At 36.9% G+C, this 21,546-nt stretch overlaps 1 protein-coding gene across 2 annotated transcripts in view; it reads left to right on the forward strand.

The window, feature by feature from the left end:
- Positions 1 to 21,546, forward strand: part of VAV3 (vav guanine nucleotide exchange factor 3) — a 157,432-nt gene that overhangs the window by 89,969 nt on the left and 45,917 nt on the right. For both annotated transcript variants that reach the window (XM_064664542.1, XM_064664543.1), the window contains exons 16-19: positions 2,243 to 2,344; positions 4,183 to 4,283; positions 12,612 to 12,634; positions 15,561 to 15,606. In XM_064664542.1, the coding sequence (XP_064520612.1) occupies positions 2,243 to 2,344; positions 4,183 to 4,283; positions 12,612 to 12,634; positions 15,561 to 15,606 (272 nt within the window). The remainder of the gene's footprint in view (positions 1 to 2,242; positions 2,345 to 4,182; positions 4,284 to 12,611; positions 12,635 to 15,560; positions 15,607 to 21,546) is intronic.

Below are 21,546 nucleotides of genomic sequence, written 5' to 3' on the forward strand. Positions count from 1 at the left end.
TAAAATATAAAGAAACTCAAATGTTGCTTTTAATATAAAGAAGAATGAATATGGTGCATCATCTTTGTTCTGTTAATAGGAGTTACATTTTCAGTAGTTCATGCATTTCAATCTTTGTGGAAGATAGCCTGAGAGAAGAATGAAAGAGAATTTTTACATATGGAAGGAAGTTGTGTAGTCATATGCATGTGTTAAACAACTGTCTGTATGAGGCTGTCATTTTTTTCTTTTGATCCACTATACTTATTATTTTTGAAGATTGATCCTGTTCTAATGAAATGAATGGAATTTTTTCTTTGGTTTGTTCTTGAAAAATGATCAGGTTGTTAGGATTAATTTGATATGCTTTCAGTCTCTGCACATTTTGCTGATACTTTGAATGTGGTTCTGCAAGATACCCTGCTCAGAACCAAATGGTCACTCAAAATGAGCTTTTGTTGGGAGTGTGAATACTGTAACTTGTTCTAGGGAGTTTTGAGGATTGTTTGGAGTGTAGCCTAAGAAGTTTTGGCAGCCCCTTAGCAAACACGTTGTGAAATACAGGCTCTGCCAAGTTGAGCCTCAAAATAGTACTTTTTCTCCTGGTTTAAGAAGTTCTTTACCTTTTTGAGGTTAATTTTATCCCGATGCCTGTCCCTTCCTGCTGTGAATGGGTCATATGCCATGCCAGTCTCAGTTAGCAGCAGTTGTAGTATTGACATTTTGCATATCATAGCAGAAAGGGAGACACAAGTGAGGTAGTTAAAACAGTACTGATTGTCAGGTTATTCTCAGGCATAAAAGCAAAATCTCATTTGGTTTTTGAGTGCAGTTCCATTTTCAGCACGTTCGTTTTCAGCAGGCAGATTAGAAGACTGACCTTTCTGACACTGGGTACTTAAACAGATTCTTTGAATTTTTTTTTTTTTTTTTTTTTTGTAAGCCTTTTCATTCAGTCCCAGAGAGATTGAAGCTTGCATGGTTATCTGTGTTTCATTGCAGTTTGTGGCTGGTCTGTGTTTTAGTCTAGAAGTTGTTTATAATATGTAAAAATGAAACTTATAAGTATCTCCAACTTTAACAGGTGAATATGTAATTTTGTGTGTCAGAAAAGTTTCTGGGTTTTCCTTTGAGTGCTGTAGATTCTTGCATTCTTACCCTCAGGATTTTTTTTTCTCCATTTAATTCCTATGCATCGTGCATTCCTATGTTCTTCCCATAAATATCTGGTGTTTTTCTAGCATCTTAAGCATTCCAATATAAATAATATTTAAAAATACATTAACGCTTGCTATATATATAGTCTTCTCTGATACAGTCTAGATTAATATTAAATTATGAACCTGGCATTTCAGCATTACTGATTTTGACAGTGTTTAGCTAGTTTGGGGATGTTATTGAGTAAAAACAAAAGAAGAGCAATCCATTGAAAACGCCTGTTGTCCTACACAGTCTTGGAAATGGGAGGGATGACAGAAAAAAATTAAATAGAATACTTAATAAAATTTAAATAAACCAGGAAACTGGTGCAACAAAATGATCAATGGGTCATTTTTAAATTATACACCTGCTTTTAAAGGGGAGGATAAACAAAACACATGTATAGTAATGGACCAGTGCTTTGAACATAAGTCTGATCTTTGGAAATGAGCCTGCTAATAGAGTCTTGGTATCTTAGTAGTGTGAATAGTGATCTTTTATTTTATTTGTTAAATTTCCTGTGTGTAGCAATAGCTGTACGCATTGAGCAACACAATTAAAAAAGACTAGCCAAACCCCCGTGAATGTTTTCTAATTGCTTTTGAAAACACTCGTGTTATCCAGTATATTGCTGCATAGTTATGACCTAACTGTCCTAAATTTGCTGCTAATGTTTCAAATATGGTGGTTCTCAGGGTGTGAGCTGCTTTTCCTTGTACATTCACATAACAAAATATTTTTGAGAAGGAAAAGGTGAGCATTCTTTAGGTTCATAAAATGATCCTAGTTTATCAAATAGGAAATTTGTTTTGGTGTTTAGTTTTCTATTTATTGTGACAGCTAAGGTAGTTACAGGGGATATTTAAGAACTAGGTCTGCATAATGTTATAATTCAAGTTTCATTTCAAGGTGTATGGTAAACTCCATACTTCTGGTTCTTTTCAGTGAAAACCATTAAAGTATAAATAAAACTAACTGTTTGTGGGTTCAGATTTCCTCCTTTGAATGTTGCATTGTGCTCTAGATTTCATTAGTTTAATGCAAATTTTCAAACTTTTTTTAGGTCAAATATACGGCCAGACTATGCGGATACAAGCTTTCATGAGTTCAAAATGCACACCTTCAGTCGTGTGACATCTTGCAAAGTCTGCCAGATGCTTCTAAGGTAAGATTGTAAGGGTTTTCATGAAGTCATACCTAGTGTTTCTTGTTGTATTAGCAAGTTTTTGTAATCAAATTTCCAAATATTAGCAGGAGTACTGTTAAAAGCTGAAAACATCCAGATGCTTCTCATTTGTCAGAAGATGGCTTTAGCATGGTTCTTATGTAAGAGTAAATGGCAACCATTTTGTACAGTTTTCACCATGATGGCTCTTCCACAGAGTCCCTTGCTGTAGACCAGCAGTTGCAAAGACAGAACATTGTTTCAGAAAATCAAATGATGATGATTCTTATAAATGTTTGCTATGGAGAGATTGCTTTGTGAGACAGAAAATAACTGTGAGGCATTAACAGGCATTTCTGAACCATATATGTAGACAAATTGAAGACAGATGTTGCAAGGCTAGGTAAGGAATGCTAGCAGATAACTGATGCATTCATAAACAAGGATTTGTGAGGCCAACAAGCTAAGAAACTCCATGTATTCTGCCTCTTTCCTTTATGTGCAAATATAAAAGCACACGTGCTTTTATATTTGTAGTTTCTCATTCATTTTTGAGCTTTTATGACCTACCATGGGTTTTTTTGTAAAGATGACATGTCCAGTGGTATAAAGCAATGTGTTGACCCCAAATTTCATAGTGTTAAGTTGCAGATGCAAAAGCTTTCTAAATTTTGACCAGTTCAGGTGCTCATAACTGGTTGCCCAGAGAAGTTGTGGATACTCCATCCCTGGAAGTATTCAAGGTCAGGTTGGATGGGGCTTTGAGCATCCCAGTCTAGTGGAAGATGGCCTTGCCCAAGGCAGGAGGAGTTGGAACTAGATAATCTTTAAGGTCCCTTTGAACTCCAACCTTTCTGTGATTCTATGTTGCATATTATTGATATTTCAAAAAATATAGCCACACCATTTTAGCAAGGGCATTTGAGTATGGGTAGTGCTATTGTTAAGCACAGACATGGAATAAAATAACTTCAGGTATGTTCCTCCTTGTCATAGATTTTTTCCTTTAGCAGCCTTTTTCCTGAACAGTTAGACTGACCTGGATTTTCAAAGATTTTTTTTTTTTCTCAAAACAATAAGATCTAAGTGGCTATGAAGAATGGTGCAGGCATTCTAAACTTGAAGACAGGAGGGCTAATTTCTGAATTTGAAGCAGTATAGCTGAGTTATTGTGTCTGTTACTGCACTACCTGCTGTTGCTGAGAAACAGCTCTCTTGCATTCAGGACACAGCCCACATGGTGCTGTGTTATTCTCCATACACGTTGCTCGAAGATAGCTTGGGTATCCCCAAGTGCTACCTTGTGGTATATAGACATTTACAGTTATTGGCAGCTCTGAATATTAACTGAAGTGTACCAAGGTATCTATTTTTTAAAAAATGAACAAATTTAAAGTCAAGAATGTTTGCAATATATCCTATAAACTCCTTAATGCTTAAATATATATTCAAACTTACAACTCTCTTGAAATGGATGTTATTTGTCGTGGTGCCTAGGCAAATCCCCGTTGAGATGAAACTAAGTGTAGATCTGCAGAAGGATAGATGCATAATGGTACAATTTCAAGTGTACTGTTCCAAAGTTGGTTTGGATTAAATTGAAATGGAGATTGTTATTCTACTAGTAGTCCAGAAGAACTATCTGGTTGTAACTTTTTAGTAGTGGCAAAAAGCAGATGAGCTGCTTGTTTGTCAGTTGTCACTTTTTCTCAAGCCTTTAAGGACTATCATTATGTAGAACAGCAAATGACTTCTAATACCTTCTGCCATGTCTCTTATGTCCTGTATGTGTGGAATTTGTCACCTCTAATGTATCACTACTTAATTTTATTTTACAGGGGAACATTTTATCAAGGCTATTTATGTTCTAAGTGTGGAGCTGGAGCACACAAAGAATGTTTAGGAAGACTAGACAACTGTGGCAGAGCTAATTTAGGTGGTAAGTCATTTTTATTGTTAGAATACCATTCTTAATTAGGACATGAAACTTGTTAGATATAATTAAGGTTTAATTTACTTCTAATTTGTGTTTATTGTAACATGCATACTTGTGAAACTTCCATTTATAAGCACAATTAGAATTGCATTTACGATTCATAGGGATTTTTATTGCTACTAAATTGAAATGTTCAGAAGCAAGAGAGAACTGTTACAGGTCAAACCCAATTTCTTTGTCAATGTCGTATACAAGAAGGAATTGCTCTCGTTTCAATTGTAGTCTGCTCATACGTAACACCTACTGTACAGGACATCATCTATCATCCTTGTGGTTCTCCCTTTATATCTGTCAATTTTCATATTTTCCTTTCAGTTCCTGAAGCTGTATGCGTTGCCTCAGCTTCCTCTTTCATCTCTTTGGTTTCCATGGTTTCTGTCCACTCACAATATTCACAAAAATGTGATTGATGGCTCTCTACTTCCCACATCTAAGGACTGTTTTTTTTTTTTCTTTTAATCGATTCCTGTGTTCTGTGAGTTTCTTCCCTGACCATTGTCACTTTGCACTTCCCCTGTTATTCTGCTCTTTGGGACCTTCAGGGCTCTTTTGACTTCAATTATCATTTGGCCTCCCTCAAATGACTCAAAAAATATGACATCTTCCCTTTCTGCTCAGTATTGTACCTGTAAATTTTTCTAACATCTTCTGGATCTCCCCCTGCTAATGCTAAATGTTAGCCCTCATCTTTGGCCACTCCTTCCCTTCCCTGTACCTATGCATTTGGTGGCAGTGAGTTTGTTACACTATAGCTAGTTAGTCATGTAATTGTACTGCTATTTGTGACTCTTCCCTCTATGCCTTTTTTTTGATTGTGTTTGAAAGAGAATTCAATTTTGTATATGCTCGGGGAGTTTCTAGTCCTTCTCACTTCTCTAAAACATGCACATTCCTTTACACAGTTATTTCATAATAGTTTGTGAAGTTTCTCATGTCTCACCTCACATAAGCTACAGCAATCCCTTCCATTGGGTTATTTTTTTTTGACATTAGTATCTACAATCTTTGCAAAATGCTGTTGCAGAGATAATCTTTCTCCCACTGCTTGAATTACATGATGACTTCATCCACTGTTCTTTACTAAGCTGCTGCTTCAAGATTTCAACTGTGGCTTGCTGTTCTTTTCAATATAAGCTTGTTTCTGTCTTTGTCCCTGTTTGCATCACTTCCTGACTTTTACTTGGCTTTTGGCTCGCAGTGCTGTTTACCTGCGTCATTCTTTCATGAAATCAACAGGATGGCAGGTATTGACTTTTGCTGCAGTCAGTGAACTTCTTTTTTCTCAGCTGCTTTTCTGTACTGGAGATCTTCCATGCTGTCCTCCAAGTTTGGACTCTTTAAAAATAATCTTTTGTAGATCTAAAAATCATTACAGCAATTACAGTATTTGTGATTGAGATCCTTTTTGGAACATAGTTTTTTCACTGAACCTTCTACAGATATTATAAAGACAATAAATATGTAAAATTATTTAAAAATTGAATGTTTTAAAGCAATTACATTTAAATTATAGAGTGGAAAAACAAACACATTGTTCTTCACTGGAGAACTATCTTCTGTGGTATAAACCACCCCTACTTCTACGTTTTTCCTTTCCTTTTAATATCACTTCTGTAGTTTTTATTTTAATTGGATAACTGGCACCCCGGGGGAGCAGGAGTTTGTCTTTCTATTCCTCTGTAAATATCTGTGGACACATATGGTGCAACATGTATCAGGTCTAGGTAATAAAAGGTCTGATTTCTCGCAATTTTCTGCAATTTACTTAAGCAATGCTGTGCACTTCATAGCGAGAACAAAATATCAACAACAAAATCACATTTCTCCTTCTTTGTAAGTGGAATAAATTATAATTTTAAAAATTTCAAGGAGCAGAATGTTATTTTGGATTTTAGTTTAAATCATCTTCCTGATATTTGTAAAATGATAGTGCTCTGAAAATTGGAAGCAACTGGTTTGTTAAGATACTGTTTTGTGTTACATGTTTTGCTTACATCCAGGTGTTCTGCTCTCGGTGCTCTCTTCAAACTTCGCTTTCTCTTCTCAGTCTATTTTTTTTTCTATTCAAAGGCTCCCAGATTCCTGTAGCTCTAGTCTAAGACAGGAGAGTTGTGATCTTCTATGTGCTCATGAGGCAGAAGGACAGCAGCCTTTCCTTACAACCTGCTCTGAGATCATAGCTGCTAAAATGAACTCTAAATTACAGCTGCTGCCATAATTCCCTGTTGCTTTATCAATTAATGAGGATGGAAAGGACAAAGGGCTTTGCTTACTTGCCTGAAAATGTGTCATCCCTCCACCTGATAGAGGGACTTTGGCCAGAGAGTAGGAAGGAAAATACTCAGATTTTTCCCTACTGTTTTCTACTTTTACTCTTTATTTGCCTTTTGAAAGAAAGAAGTGTTGATTGAGCAGTGCTGCCCATTCATAATGTGCACAGAGTAAGGAAAGGTTTTAGGAGTAGCTTTACCATTTTCTGCTTCCCTATGTGGCCAAGAAAGGAAAGGGACAATTCAGACTCTCTGAAATATTGGTTATTGCAACTTGAGTAGGAATTGTTTTCCAGCTGTGCTGAGAAATGAGGTCTCCCATAAGTTACTTGCTGTGCCTGCTAAGTTATGAAATATTACTAAAGGAATGCAGACATAAAGACATCATGTAAAATTCAGTATTTTCACTGCATCCTGTGCAAAAAGTAGGCTCTACATGCACAAAATTTTAACATGGTTTTAATTTTGAATATTTTTTGAAATATTTAGAGAAATTAATTTATTATAAATGTATTTTTTTTAACGGTGTCATTTGCTGCTTCTCTGAGAAATCAGCAGAGGTGGCCTGAGAGTGGCTATTAGATAAGAAAGTGTGGAGCATAGCTGGAAGGCTTGTAGCAAAATGCCAGGAACACTTACTGTATTGCTGTATTTGGTTTTTTTTTTTCTTTTTGTTTATTTGTTTCTAAGGGACTATTTCAACCTCTTTCACAGAGTTTAATGGACATGAAACACAATTATCCTTTTGGGAAACTGAAGATGATTATTCCGCAGTCATGTGGTATTAGTTATGGCCACAGACTTGGAATGTGTGTGTGTGTGTATGTATGTGTGTGTGTGTGTAGATATATATGTTTTCTGTTTAATCTGGTGTTCTGTCATTCTGCCAGTGCCATTCCAGATGCTTCACAGCAAAGTGCAAATCCTCTGTGTGGTAGACAATGCCTGGGAATGATGTTCCTTGCTTGATCCTGTTACATTTTCTTTCTATCTTTTTTGATGTTTGAAGAGTTTTTAGGTCTTGTTAATGCTTTGGCATAGATCTTTCCTGTTTAGAAGTATCTAACTCAACAAATGTTAGAACAGTGAGTTCTCTATGCAGCACTTCTCACCTAGGGTTTTTGTGAGAAGAGTCAACAGAAGTCTTGACTGACTGCTTCTCTATGATAAATTATTTTATAACTTCTCGTGACCTCTTAATAGTATACTCTCTGAACTCAGTAGCTTCTTTTTTTGTTATCTTTTCATAAGTGGAATTTTTTCTATGCTTCAAATAATTTTCATTCCCATTCTGTAGACCTCTTGTATTTCTAGAGGTCTATTTGAAAAGAGGTGATCAGAGTTCAAAACACTGCAATGGGAGTATACCATTAGGTTTCTCAAAGGCATTTGAGTTTTCCTCAGCATTTTCTGGTTTTATACAGTTTGAGATTGTTTTCTTTATAGACCATAGCAGATGTTTTTTGCTAGCCCTTCTGAAATGATACTTAGAACCTCCCTGAGTGGATTAAATCTTTTTATATTTCATTCCGAGTTGCTGTTTGTGAAAATTCAAAAGAGAGACATCCAAAGACAGATGAAACCTTTTGAATGACAAAATTATTAAGTGTCAGATTTAGATGATACACTTATGAGAGAAACATTGACAAAATCTGAAGATAAATTGCTGTGTTCTCATGCTATGCCTTATACACAAATGTATGCCAGTTCTTCAGATGTTTTGCTTCAAAGAAGGCCAGTTCAGCAGACTGTAGAAATTGTAGTGATAAAAGATGCAGAGTTAATTAGTTGAATTAATAAATAGAACAAAATGTCTGCATTTAGCCCTTGGATTTTCTTGGTTGCTGTTCCTGCCCTTGTTGCTGTAAATCAGCAGTGCTGGTTGAAGTCTTCTATGTTTGTTGCTGTCGTTATTGATTTAACTTTTTCCCCCCCTTAAATTTTGTCCTGTGCATGCTCAAGTAGTTCTCTACATTTGCATGTATTTTACTGTTTTCCCTATCACTCAGTCTTTCTGTGAGTTGAAATCCTCCATGCCCCCTCTTTTTTTCCCTATGTTCTGATGGACTTCTTCGAGTCTGATTGCACAGTCTTAAACACAAGACTTTATGAAATCCTTAAACACAAGGATTTTAAAATGGATGCACATATTTCTCTGACAGGCCATTTATAAGGACATATGTGTTGTTATTTTCTCTGGCGGCTGATGAGGAGGTCTCCTTTCCCATGCTGCCTCTTCTGGCTTCTCAGCTGCATTCCTCTCTCTTCTTTCATGGCACAAGACAATTTGACTCATCTGGTGATGCTTTTCCACTAGTTGGAAGGGTTAACATTTGGGAATGGTTAAGAGTGACACACCTTTAGTAGACAAAAGGAGAAGCTATATCCCTTATTCCCACTTCTATTGTATAGGTGGTTCTGTGCCCCTTGCAGTTCCTTCAGAGGCTTCAGGACTGATAAAACAGAATCACTCTGCACAGAACATACTGCAGAACTGTAGTCTGTTTCCTAGTCTAAACCAGCAGAATTAACAATTTATTTCTATTTCCAGACTGGAATTTTTCCAAGTCCATCCAATTATATTGAATTAAGTATTCTCAGACAAATGTTTGCTGGTTCTACACACTATTGAATATTTCAATTAGAGAAACCTCCTATAACGGTTCTAGAATCTGAAAATATTTTGAATATTTTAAATATAGTGCCACACCCACAACATTTTCTTCTTTATATTGCTTTTCCCAGGGAATGTTAGAGACACGTCTCATCAGGTCATAAATGGATTCAAAAAACATGAACGGGTCACTTTTGTAGTAAATTTTAGTTAACTTATGCATGATTTCTATCTTGTTCAGATAATTCCATTTGAAAAAGTACTGTATTTCCTTAGGTGGAAAAGAAGTTTCTTCCACTGTATGATGAACTTGAAAGAAAATGTTGCCATATGAATGGGTTAAGTTTAGAGTTGCTTTCATGTGGTAATGTATATGCCCAATAATGTAGTCCATGCTGTTTATGTAATAATTGCTTGCTACAGCACATTAGAGATTATTCATGAAAACCGTGGGGTCTTGACAGCTAAAAAGAAACCAGCAGCTTTCACTGTTTACGTTTTTGCTGACTTGATCAATAGTTGCAAAGTTGCTGGCTTTCCTCCAAGCCTTCCATGTCAACTGAATTGACAAGTAAGTGCTCAAATCACAGAAAGTTCATTGGAGTTATGCCACTTTTTTAAAAACTGCAGCAGAAGTTGAGCTGTACTGTTTAACTATCGATTCTTGCTCAACCTGAACAAAAGCTGCTTAGGGGGCTTGATATTTTTCAGGGTCCTACACTATGATACATCTAGGTCACATTTCTAATTTTGTTCTGATTATGCAATGACTGGCTAAATGACTGGAAAGGAATAGGTAGTCCCACAGCTCCTTCCAAGTGACTTACTTTGCAGTTCCCGCGTTTTAAATATTTTGAGCTTTCTTTTAAAATAGAAAGGTGAGTAGTTTATTACGTATCCTTTTTGTTTACTCTCCATGTAGTTAGCATGTAAATCCAGCTGCACTGTTGCATCCCTGAGGAGCAGTTTATTCCCATTTTCTGATCTCCCTCCCTCACTTAGTGAGGCCAGCTGCTGCTCTTCTTGCTTCTGTAGTAAAATATGATTATCAAAATGTGAGCCAGTGGTAACATGGCCTCAGTGAATAAACAAAAAAACCCCCAAAACTGTGCTATGACATTGAAGTAGCTGGCTGTCAGAACTGAGGACCCACTCGATAATTTCATTGGCAAATTGGTAATGAGCAGGAACTTGAATTAAAGTTGTCATGTGTAAAATATCTGCTGATGTGTATCTGCAGACATTACATTCTTTTTTTCTAAGAATAGAAATGAGGGTTTTCTTGCTTTTGTACTTGTGCAGTGTTTGAGAAAAAAGGTGTTTTGTGAGGAAACAATTCACAGAATTCAATACGAATTCTGAAATACGAGAGTATTTGAACTGTGTTGAAATAACAAGACAAGAATGTCTTGCTTTTGAATAGGCTTTTATGTGAAAATACAAATACTGGATATTTTTTCAATTACTGAAGTGTTGATAGTGAAGCCACAAATGGTGTTTTGGTCCATCAGTGTTGGACTTCTTTTTAATCCAAGTCTCCCACCTCCCTTTTAATGAAATTTATTTTGCGTGATTTATCAGGAATATTTGTTACCTTCCTGTGTAGTTATTTCTTGAATCCAGTTATTCAGTTATTTAACAGTTATCACAGAGTTTCTTAATTATTTATTATGAAAACTGCTGGGATGTTCTGATGGGATGCTCTGATCAGGTGGAACTCATTGATCTAGCTGGGTTTGGAATATTTCCTAGAGATACAAATAATATTCAACAGCAACCTTTAAAAATCAGATTCATTCATTCCCACTGGAGGATAAATGACATTTCCATTTTAACATTTTGATAATAGATCTGCTAAAATAAACATAGGCCTTTTTTTTTTTAAAGGAAAAAAACAAAAAGAAAAAAACCTCCCTAAGTCTGGATTTGAAGTTTTGACCTCCTTTGCAAGTCTTTGACTTCTCTTCATTTGAAGTCATTCATAGTACTGAGATCAAACATTCAAAAAAGGTGGTTTTATTCGTATTTTGGCAAAAATTTTTTAAAAGGCATATCAAATTGTGAAATACTGAAATTGTATTGAATTTCAGCAGTACTTTGGCAACTAATTCCCTCAGGCTCCTTAGAAAATCTGAATAGACTATCTGCCTCTCCGCCTTTGGGCAGGCTTATTTTCCTTCTCTTTGCTCACTATAAAAATGCAAATTAATACTTTTGGAAAGGTTATAATCATAAAAGCGTTTTCTGTGGATGACCAGATGAGGTGTCTTTGGTGTACTGTGAGAGGGGAAGCGGTGACTGAAGGTGTACGTGAGAAGAGCTCTGCCAGTGGTAAAGGCTGTGCTTGCCTGGCCCGGCCCAGCGTCCGCAGCTGGGGTGTTTGGTCTGGGCATGCCTTATCTTTGCATAAAGTGCTAGAAAGGCAGAGATTTTGTTTTCCCACACTTTACTGTTTAATGTAACCTTTTTTTAGCAGAACAAAATGTACTTGCAGTTAAACTTTTATTATTTCTTTTACTGTGAACACGCCTTCCTGTTTAGAAGACATTACAGTAAAAGTTTTCAAATGTGATGAAGTTACATGAAGACCAGGCACGTGCAGTTTGGGCTTTGCCTCAGCAGCGTGTGTAGTGCTAGAGAGTGCACACAGGTAAATACAGCTGCGTGCGCTTTGCTAACACACCAAGCCAAAATCTAGAGTACACCCAAATACCTGTTATCAGATCACACACTCAAAGACATGTAAGAAAGATATCCCCTTTTGTGTCTTTTGTATGTGTGGTGGCGTGTGTATGCTGAATTGTTAGTCTTTACGCAGTCTTTCTGATCTCCTACAGGGTTTTATTTGTTTCATAATTTTTTAAATAGTACCATAAAACTTATAGTAAAAAAGGCAAATAAACCACCAATGGCTTCAGTCTATGATATGCTAATGCAATGCTGAATTGAACTTGAAGACATGAAATACAGAACACTTCGAAGCTAAAGGCGTATATGTATGTATCTCGATACATGTTGACATACTCTTGAAAAGACAGAGACAAGAAAAGGTGTAAACTCGATTTGCGACGAAGAACTGTAGCTTTGAATTCCCAACGAGTCAGTGTTTACCAAGTGTTTTTGAAACGTTCTGAAAGTTTCCAAGGTGTATTGTCTGATCCTGCCGTGCCGCTGCCGGAGCGTGCCCCGCAGCCAGAGCCTGCCCAGGGCCGGGCGGGGTTTGCACAACGACCTGGCGCGGCCCCGGGCACTGGGCGGCTGCAGGTATCAGGTAGCAAAGGGAAGGCAGCAGTTTTCTTTAATGCCACGCAGCACAGACTGAGATTGCTATAGCAAAGGTGTACAGTTTGCAGTCGCCAATAATGCCAATTTTTACTTATGTTTCAGAACACGGAAACGTGAAACATGAGGTAAGGATATTTTTCCTTTGCATGTGATGTTTGTTTTGTTTGTGATATAAGAGTTCCTTATTATTTTGTGCACGTGCTGTTGGAAAAGATATGCTTTTCTTCTGGGTTTAGCAACAGATTTATTTAGAGTGCTGTAGAAGTTGTCTAAGCAACAAGGTATTCGTGATTAAATGTGAATGTCTTCTGTTCAAAATGTGAGTTAAACTTGCAGAGATATGACTTAGTGCTGAAAGCACTGAAAGGGGTGGAGTTTTTTTTTTAAGCTACAGGTAAGAAAGCATACATTGCTTCACAACTGATGGTTAGATCCTTACTGTTCCTAGACAAAATCTGGCAGTAAAGTTAAAAGTATTCTTTTTTTTTCTCTGCCACACCAGGCAGAGAGGGTGATGAAAGATCAGCAGGGAAGTGTTCACCTTTTTATGAGAAAAGATTGTAGATGCAGAGGTATCCAGTGATTACAGAGTTTATGTAATCTGGAGAGAATGTTAAAATGGGACCTGGACAGAGGAGCTGCTGTGATGCACATAGGTACCTTGCCATCAGCCCAATAAGGCTGCAAGCCCACCCTAGGTAATTTTCTGGCCAGCTCCTGGTGCCTCTCCACTAACATGTGGGAGAGTACAGCAGCTGAGTTTTGACTGCCAATTCTGACAAAGAGATGCAGCACTTCAAACTTAGAGCATAATAGTTTCTAGCATCTATTTTAGATCAGAAGTTTATAGTAATTTAACTGCTTAAATGACATGCTGGGTAATGTAAGGATGTTATTGCTGATATGACCGGTATGGGGGTAGTCATCTGCAGGGCTGAGCACAGCAGTGCTCTCTGATGTTTGAGCTGTTTGGGTGTCCCTGTGACCCCAGGTGGTGGTGGTGGGGGGACAGGTCAGGGTAGCTCTGCATGCTGTGGTGAGCTCCTGGGCTCTGGGCCTCAGGTGGGCTCTGGCTTCTGGAGGCCTGCAGGGGAATGGTGAGTTCAGGGGAGCTCTGGCTGGGGACTGCGGTATGCTGGCATGGCCCTGGCTCTGCCCAGGCACTGCTACCTGCCTGCTCTCACTGCAACCTCAGCCGTGCCCCAGCCAAGAGCTGCCCAGCCTTCTAAGTCTCTGCCTGGAAAGATCCACTAAGTAAGGGCACTCTAAAATATGGGAGTCACAGCATGGTCCATTTGCCTGATGCTTTCCCAGTCCTGCAGCCAGCAGGCATGACTGGGGAGCTATGAACAGGTCAAGTACTGGGCCTCATGGACAAGGCTGCCAGGCTCTGTAAAGCTGCTGTGGGGAACATATTGTGGTGAACAGTATGTTCACCATCTAGCTGGATGAAAAAACATGTATACTGTTTTTTCTTGTGAGAGATAAAAACCCCTTCCTTTTTGGAGCTATTGATTTGCTGTTGCCTCTTGAATTGATCTAAAACATCAGGGTTACTTTCATTTTTACCAAGACTATTAAGTGCCTGCTTTAATTATCTCTGTGCAGAAGGAAACTTGAGCATGGATGAAGAACTGTCATTTTAGAAAACATGGATTTATATTTTGTACCAGTAATGTAAAGAATCTGCTGGTACTGCAATATGTTTAAGGGTATTGAGCATGTTTTTGTACGGCTCAAGAACAATTTCCTTAAAACTTTTCCTTCTGATCCTGTCATGTATATGACTTAGGTTGTCACAGAGTCACTGTATTGCTTGCATTTCAGTTAAGCATTTCTTCATCTCCCTTTGGACTTCCTTTACCCAGTCCTGCCCCTTTCCCTCCCTTCTGTGGTTACTCACCACTCTGCATCAATCTGTATCAGCAATACAGCTTCCACCTATAAAAAACATGGTAGGATATAATTGAGCTTTTTGTTTTGAGTACTATTACCTTCATTGTGGCAGAAGTTTTAAATTTTTCTTCTTTCCACTACAGATGAAACAAAACTTGCATCCTTTCTTTAATTAGAGATGTGGGGTGCAGAGAGAATATGTCCAAGGACTCGAGAGTTTGAAAGCTGTTTTCAAACCAAGCTTTTCGTTTTGCTTGCTTGCTACAGGGCTTGGTAATTTGGTTATGCCTCAGGTTACTGCTTTCTGGCTTGCCTTGGTGTGTGTCCTGCATCAGCTTATATCAACTGCGAGTAAATCAGAGCAACCTAATTGTTCCCTTTGTTATGCAACATGCTTTTCTCTGCTTGGTTTGATTAAAAAATAAATAAATGCATGAGCCATCATGCAAGTTACCAGTTAAAACAAGCCTGCAAAAGCAGATCAGTAGTTCAAGATGTGTTATTTCACATTGAAATTTCCAGGGATCCATATTAAGTGTCTTAGAATATAAAATGTAGAAAAAAAATTAAAATAATCTGAATCTCGTCAGAGAGTTTCTGATTTCACACAACTCTGGTTCTTCCAATTAAAAAGAGAGAGAGAAGTTACTAAATATATTTAAGTACTTGCCCAGAAAATAAGAAAATTAAGTATTCCATAGGGAATTCTAGATAGCTTCAGTATAAAGTAGAAATAGTCAAAGTTTCTACCTTATTAAACAACACAAGAGGCTTTGACTTTTGTGTTGGTGGACGTGATCTGGGGCAGATAATGCCAGACTGCATGGTTTTCCCTTATCCTATTTGTAAATTATTAAAAAATACATCTGTACATGTTATCAAAAATGTTGATGTATGAACAAACCTCCTATGAACTGAGAATCTTTTGAGCCTGGTGTCAGAAAAAATGGGATATATGAAAAAACTGTGTACATTACTAAGAATATTTTTCAAAGTGTGATCTTTCTACAAGATAAAGATAATTGTGTTCGTGGTTGGGGGAAATAACTTCAGAAAACCAGCTTTGCCTAGTAGATTGTGGGAATGAAAGGAGTGTGATGTACCTACATGAAAACATGTTTATTCATATCCTTGATTTGTATTTTTCCTTTGCAGAAAAGAACAAATGGAATTAGAAGAAGCTCTAGACACGTGGACCCAGGTTTGTGTCATGACTTTTTAGTATTTAAACATTAAATAAAAAGTGAGAAACCTGTAACTCACTTGTTCAAGTTGCATTATGAATGCTGTTGTAATGCACACAGTGTTGAGAACTTTATTGCTGAAGTCATGAAGGTCTAAAGTGAGTGCTCTGTTTGTGATTTCAAAGATAAGGTCAGCTGGTTGAACTCTTAATTTTTTTTCCTTTTTTTTTTTTTTTTTTCTTTAAGCAGAGCTTTGGTTCTGTTTGAGCAACAAAATGCCTCTGGGCTCTCAGTTAACGTGACCTACCCTAATGTGCTCTGCAGCTTTAAAAGAAATAACTAAGTGATGAAAAGCAGACTGTTGCTTTTGCAACTTAGGTTCTGTTTCTCCAATTTGTGGGTATTCTCAGCTCTTAATTGTGATGGTGTGCAGTGCTTAACTGTATGAGTTGTTCTGAAATACATAAACCAATTGCAGTTTTATGTTGAATTTCAAGGTGATTTTGTTCTTCCTGTTAGTTTATAGTAGATACTTTTGTGGAATCGTGGCAGCAGCAGCCCTTAAGAAAATTAAATGCTTGCTTATAGACTATATGCTCAAGTGGGTGAACGTTTCCTCTGGAGACCCATTATGTGTCTGTATAAAATACTCAATGGTTTTCAGTGTAACTGTGTGATATTTTTAGTGTCATTTTTTACAGTAATTACATTTCTGTCCTTTATGTTTCTTGTATAGCTTAATTACTAGAGATTTGTTATGCAGATTATTTGGAATAAAACTAAACTGTGGATTATTAAATATTTCTAGATGTGGACACCTGAGAATAGTTGGAGTTAAACATTACATAGGATGGCAACTCTGTACACCACATTACAGCCTGGCAGAGCTAAGTACTTTTCAAAAAGTAGGAATGCTGGTTGTGCCACTAGCATTGCAGCTGCCTTGGCTCTGAAAATCTCAATGTTGTAACTATGAAGCAGGCCACACCTTTCTTACTCACGTACCTTTGACATGTTTGTGAACACGTATCGTCACTTTGTTCCCTCTAGCAAAATAAACCTGCTTCATGATTCTATAAATTGTTCTGTGTGTTGTGACACACATAAAAGAAAAAAATGAACACCCTGTAACTCTGAAAATTAATACAGTCAGAGGGGAAAATATCAAGCACAGGAATTAAATCACACAGAAGAGGATGAGAATACTTCTTTCAAGTGTTTGCTAACAAAACTGAGTTCTTCCCATTCAGTGGTGTACGTTGCAGTGAAGTGTAATATGTGCTTGCAGAATAGTCCATATAGGTCTGGATCTTTAAACACAACTGTCTCATGTAGAATTCAGCTCTGAGAAGCTTTTGGGGATACTGGAGGGTTTACTGACTGTTGAAGTCTGAGAGAAGTATTTGCATGATCTTTATATACAAGGATACTTTAAAACCAGTTTTGATTGAAAACTAAGTACCATTGAAATTACCAAAAAATTGAATTAATAGGTGTTTAAAAGCTGTATGTAACCAATGCCTAAAATATGGTTCTGCTTCTCCTCCCCCTCCTCCCCCAGTCCACTTACACAGAACAGTTCTGTGAATTGTCGGGGTAGTCTTACTGAATAAAGTTCTTGGTGCCCATAATATTTTTGAAAGCCAATAGAATTGCAGAACATCTGCAAGATGTTCAGGTCCCTTTATTAGAGACGTTGTTTAAGAGGACTTCTTACAAAATTGCTTGTGACATTACAAATGTTTAAAATAAATAGTAATGAGAAATGCATTATACTGTCAGTTTTCAAATGAAGTGAGGTTTTTCATTTGCATTTTGCCAGTATAGGCATTCTGTGTCCTGCTGTAACTTGGTGGAGATAGCTTTTAAAGACATGAATGTCTTTGCTAACCACTTGGCATCTATTTTGCATAATCTAAGCACTACTACTCATCAGATGGCACATTACCCTGAGAGACAGAAGATGCTATCCAGAGGGCAGCACTTGTAAGAGATCAGTTATTTCAGGCATATGTTACTTCATTGATCCTAAGAGCTTTTCAAGAACACTGGCACATAAATTTGCTTTGTTTTTAGGAGGTTTAGTATGCTGCTGCTACCAGTGTTGCATGTTATGGTGCTGAAGCACGGGTACTAATTTAGGAAGCAGATGTTTGCTGTGAATCAATGACCAGCACCTGCAGTGTCTAAATATTGAGAGGAGTTTGATATCACCAGTAAAGACAATTATTTTGGGTTGCAACTTGTCAGCATCATATTCTGTCATATCTGTCTTTGGCTGTTCTAGTGAAGAATAATGAATGCAGGAGGCATAGTGTAGTCAAGTTGATGTGTTGTGCTTCTCTTTTGTGCCTATAAGAGTCAAATTCAACTTTTGCTGACATAGCTTAGCCCAGAATCAAAAGTCATTTAAATTTGATGAGAAGTGATGCAAGTTGGAAGATGGTCTAAACAAAACGTGACGATACTGGATTAAAATATCTCTTGTCTTCTGCTGGTAAGGCTCATTGAGGAAGAAACCTATCTAGCTGAAGTACTCTTAAAAGCAATAAGTTTACTTATGGATTTTTCATTTGTTTTTCTTTGAAGTTGGGTTAAAAGTTTTGACAGTGACAGTTTCTTCCTTGAGATTTTCCTTGTGCTGAATAAGAAAGAAAGGTAGAAAGAAAAATGATTAATGGATGATGAGGCAGAGAAATTCCTGGGAAATGAAAACAGTCATGAGAAAAACATGTGCAGATACTGTTCAAAAAGAGATGCGTGCAGAAACTGTACAAGTGGAGAACAAATTGGAAATCATAAGAAAATATGACCTTGTCTTTATGCTGTGATAAAGGCTATCCCGTCAGCCTGTGGTCCAGTTGCAGAGAGCCTCCTGAATTGCTTCATCCATTAAGTTTTAGTGGGACAGATTTTAAGTAACCTTTCTTTGGATTAAGAAATAAAGATAATAAATGCTACTGACAGAATGAACCGGTTAATACATCTGCAGCTGTAGAGCAAGGAAAAATTTGGTGTACAGCTTGCATTTGACTATAGAACAACATGATTCTGCTTAAATGCATTTGAGAAGTGATCAGACTGGTGTCAGTTTTTGTGTAGAATGGGCATGTGGAGTGATAGTTATGTGACATTTTATTCTTGTGTAGGGAATGTCATGAAGACTTTTCTGCATGTGTTTAATTTTAAGCATTGTGATTACTAAGCATGTGATTTGCACTATTGACTTAAATTACAAATGAGCCATTCCTGTGTATATTCATAAGCATAAATTCTTATTATGTGAATTCTTGAGAAGAATGATGCAGTCTGACCACTGTTTTTAATAGAAATAATTTTGTATGTATTTTAATAGGAGTAAAAATTACTGTCTGTCTCAGCTGTCGAAATAGTACAGTGTATGTTTGCTGTCTTTTTTTTTCTTTTTTTTTTTTGGTGTAAAGAGTCTAAATATGATAGATTCACAGCCTGGTGTTTTTAAAACTGGTTTTACCCTAAGCACTTCTGCTAATATAAACATTGGAACTTTAATCTCTAGAAGTGTGAAAAAGTGTGAAAGTACATTTCGTATCAGAAGGATAAACTTGGTAAAAATAGAACACTAGAAGCCTTATAGTCAAGATTCATTGCAGATTAAACTCAAATCTGATCTGTGAAAGACCATTGCTGAGCATGTTCTGACTTCTTAAATAGCTGATTTCTTTATAAGCATGGATTAAAGATTAGAAAAGCTTAGTTCTGAACTGAGGGACAGAACCAACATGTTTTTTCTCTTCACAGAAAGTAAAATATTGTCTACCTTTTTTGGGATGGAGGTGCACATAGTACTAGCAAGTAATGTATGCGATGCAATTGCTTGGGCAGATGTATTTTTCAGCCCAGGAATTCAAAGTCCAAATACTAATTTTAAGAAGTAGTATTTGTATTTCTGGTTGGTGTCTGGTCCATACTTGCTTTGTGAAGCATCTCTCTAATACTGGTTTTACACAGATCATAAAAAAAAGGATCTGAAGAGAATAACTGGGTTTATGGCCTGAAGTATATACATTAAACAGACAACAAACAAAAATCTCTGCATGGAGAAGTACACTATTGGAGATATGTTTATTTCATTAGATATAATGGATATAAGCTACCATGTGCTTCATATTTTGTTGAAATTGGATTTTTGAGACTTTTAACTAGGTTGTGTCATTGTTATATGCATGTGATTACTAAGAAATGAAAAAATAGTCAAGTGTTTGTGTAGTGTGGTAATGTTTGCATCTTGTTTTCACAGTAAAAAATAGAGGATAGTGTCATATTGGCAGTTTAAATTTCCTTTTCAGGTAAGAATGAACTATATTAGACTGTGAGATATTTCAACAAATTCTGACACAGTGTGCTCTGTGATATGCAAGTCTAACTCTCATTTCCATTTTCAGTGCCACTCCAACCGTATGCTCAGCCAAAAGCAAAATCTGGCTCAAACTCAAATGCTGGGATATCCCAACCTGCAGATAATTCTTTGCCAAGCATGCAGTTGTTATAGATAAAACTACTCTCTTTTGCTGAGGATTTGAAGCATGTCTCTCATTTTCTTGTTTTATTGAGCTATCCAGGCAAGTCTTTAGTAGTCCTGATAGACTGTTGTCTTTCAGCCCAGTGTAGGGAATACTCAATTTCATGGGTGGGAAAAGATAACCTTCTGCAACATGAAGCCCAGTGCTGAAAACAGGTATTCAGGAATTTATTTCTCCATTTCAACAATGGCTTTATGTCCCTTTGTTTTAGGTTTTGCAATTTCTTATTACAGATAAAAATGCAGCCCATGGCTTAAAAAATGAGACAGAGAGAAATTACTATTTTAGAGACTTGAAGGAACTCAGAACATATACTTCTCTTGGAACTAAAGTGTTTCTAATAATTAACAACCATAACAAAGTGTATATGGTTTTGCATATTTTCCCTAGAAATAATTTTGTAATGTTTGTGGAGCATTAGATTTGCTAAGTAGCTGAAGACTTCTCTACACAGTAATATTTTAAGCTACAGAACTGAAAATGAGCTTTGATTGTACATATGTTTAACTTTTGTGTGGGTTTTATTCCACTTGGGATATTTCTTTCCTTCTCTTTACACCATCTTAATACTTTATTTGAGGTACCTATAAAGAGCACAGTGCATGTCTTTAGGAATCTTTGTGGCCCAGGTGAATTGCAGGTAAGAACTAGTTTAACAGGGCAGCTGGGAGCACATGTGCTGCAAAAGGAGCACTCCTCAGCAGGACAGAGGCGATGCTCTTACTGACATGCTGTGATTCTGAAGATTCTGGAGTCCTTCTAAGGACTTTGCAGCTCTAACCTGACCATCTCTTAGTATTGATAGACATGTTTTAACATGTTTTACTTCATGTGGCTGGGATGGTGTTGGTGTTTGAGACCAGAGTCAGTGGATGTCCTTGTGGTCACAGCATCCTTATGAGCAGTTAATGGGACAGCTTCCCCCAGGTGGACCTCAGCAACAGGGAATTCAGAGAGATGCTGAATTGTGTGACCTAATTTGTGAGATCAAATTAATTTATCTCACATACTTATTAAAAATATATATTACATTCAAGATCTTTGCCCTTTTTTTTTTTTGTACTACTGTGCTGATGCCATGTGCTTCACAAAATAATGAATTCATCTTTGTTGTGATACAAGAAAGAACATGTCTAATGTTTTGTACCAAGAAATTTTCCACTAATGCATTTCTGGAAGGCAGAGCAGAGTTTTATCTTCCAATGAAGCATTTCAAATGCAGTTTAATGATTTTTATTTGGGTTGTTTTATTTTAAATTAAAATTATTTTTACATTCCTGTTGGGAAGAGGTATTTTGAAAGGTGCCTGTCCCTTTGGCATCTCAGCAGTGAGCTAACATTCAGAGAACATAGCCTTTAGCCTTTTCTTTTAATTAAACATCAGAAGACCCAGAT

Source organism: Pseudopipra pipra, chromosome 9, assembly GCF_036250125.1.
Source record: "Pseudopipra pipra isolate bDixPip1 chromosome 9, bDixPip1.hap1, whole genome shotgun sequence".
NCBI classification, from domain to species: domain Eukaryota; kingdom Metazoa; phylum Chordata; class Aves; order Passeriformes; family Pipridae; genus Pseudopipra; species Pseudopipra pipra.